Source organism: Frankliniella occidentalis, unplaced genomic scaffold (assembly GCF_000697945.3).
Source record: "Frankliniella occidentalis isolate FOCC.00 unplaced genomic scaffold, Focc_3.1 Scaffold707, whole genome shotgun sequence".
Taxonomy (NCBI): Eukaryota; Metazoa; Arthropoda; class Insecta; order Thysanoptera; family Thripidae; genus Frankliniella; species Frankliniella occidentalis.
In genome coordinates, this window is record NW_026267819.1 from 20,362 (window position 1) to 22,047 (window position 1,686).

General features: G+C 51.3%; 1 protein-coding gene across 1 annotated transcript; it reads right to left on the reverse strand.

The window, feature by feature from the left end:
* LOC127751677 (uncharacterized) lies at window positions 1–1,663 on the reverse strand. The gene is made up of 2 exons (XM_052275623.1): window positions 866–1,663; window positions 1–787 (listed from the first exon to the last, which is right to left on the reverse strand). The coding sequence occupies exon 2, from the start codon at window positions 784–786 to the stop codon at window positions 25–27; it is 762 nt and encodes a 253-aa protein (XP_052131583.1). The 5' UTR covers window position 787; window positions 866–1,663; the 3' UTR covers window positions 1–24.
* Between the last annotated feature and the right edge of the window lie 23 nt (window positions 1,664–1,686).

Genomic DNA, 1,686 nt, shown 5'->3' on the forward strand with positions numbered 1-1,686 from the left:
AATCCTGGGACACACACTTTATTGTCATTCACTTTCCATTGGTGTTACATCACTCACACTTTTCTGTGCGTTCACATAGTCATATACCATCCGAGCCATGTATGGCTTGTAAAAGTAAGCAAGATCCATCAGAAACTCTTTTTCCTTATCTAAGAAAGTACAATCTGTCATTTTCTGAGTGTACATGTCAATGACAATTTCCGCCTCTCGTTCAGTCTCTACTAAAATCTTACTCTCGTCGCTTATGGCCTTTAATTCACGTGCACACCCAACGACCCATTGTTCACATTGAACAGAGTGTTGCACCAAAGTATCTACGTAGCACAAGATATAATCGGCCAAGTTAAACAAAGTCTTCACACTTATCTCAGCAAGAAGCAAAAATCCCAAGCGATCCTCATTCTTACGAGCGATGCGAAGAGCTGGTTCTGTTTGCTGCGTAGACACACACCTAAATTCAATGTCGTCAAGAATGTAACTCTTGCCTGGATAGCTGGGCTTTGCAAAATGGGACAACACAGTAGAAACCCAACGTCTGTTGAGAAGCGCAGTTAATTCACTTTGAGTAAGGCGAACCCCTGGCCCCTGAGAGCTACTCAACACAGCACACACTTCCATCCGACTTTCTAGACGCAAGCCAAGAGTTAACACTTTGCTACGAGACTTGTTCAAAGCGAAGGTCTTCTCCATGAGTAGTCGAACAGGCATCACATCACGAAGTCGTTTGGTTATTAGCTCGAACTCAGAGCCTCGCGGTAAGGAGTGGTCCGCAGTGATGGGCGGCATACTATAAGTAAAAAAATGCCATTATTTTTTTGCTCATAATATGACTTCATGATATAAAAAATGTCACTTTTTTACTTACTTTAATCCGTACAATTGATGCAACTAGCACAATTAATTGGCCGGTGGGCGAGCGGTAGATGAGCGGTGGGCGAGAGGTGGGCGAGCAGTACGTAAACAACGGCCGCGGCGGGCGAGCGATGAGCACGTGAACATACACACACACACACACACACACTGGGAGAGAACGCGTTGTTGTCCTTCCGACGCCGCGAAATGAACTGACCACCGGTCTGACCTCGCAACCCTATCTCGCTAATACCGACACTCTTCTAACCCCTCCTCCCTCCCACCTCCCCCACTCACTGGAGACCACCTGGCCTACCTACGAACTCATAGCAGACAGGGAATAGACGACACGCGTCGCACGCGCCGCGCCGCGCCTAGTGGCCGAGCCTCCTCATTTGCTTATTAACTGACACCTCCGGAGGGGGAACCGTCTTCCGCTCTGTGTGTGTGTGTGTGTGTGTGAGCGCGCGCAGCTGACCCCAGGCCCAGCCGCGCCGCGCACGCACCGGGCCGCCCGCTCGCTTGACCACACGAAGGCGACCTCCTCATCCATTCTGTTAGCCGGCCACCTTCCCGCCCATTTCCTTCCTCTTCCCCCATTTTTTGAATGAACTGAACTTACGCCCCACACTCTGACCCACTCCACAGTCACACTATCACCTCCACACCGGCGCTGGCTTGGCTGCATACTCTCCAGGCGTCCATAACCGACGCCTCACAGCGAGTAAGGGGGGATGCCTACCTATCAGGGGCCTCTCACCCCGGCCCATCTGCCCGCGACGCCCCTTCCGCCCGCCCACACTGTCATACCCCCTCCACGTAACACACAAGCTT

What these genes read in the sequence shown, in the direction of transcription:
- LOC127751677 (XM_052275623.1), bottom strand. Translation starts at nt 786, where the DNA reads ATGCCGCCCATCACTGCGGACCACTCCTTACCGCGAGGCTCTGAGTTC.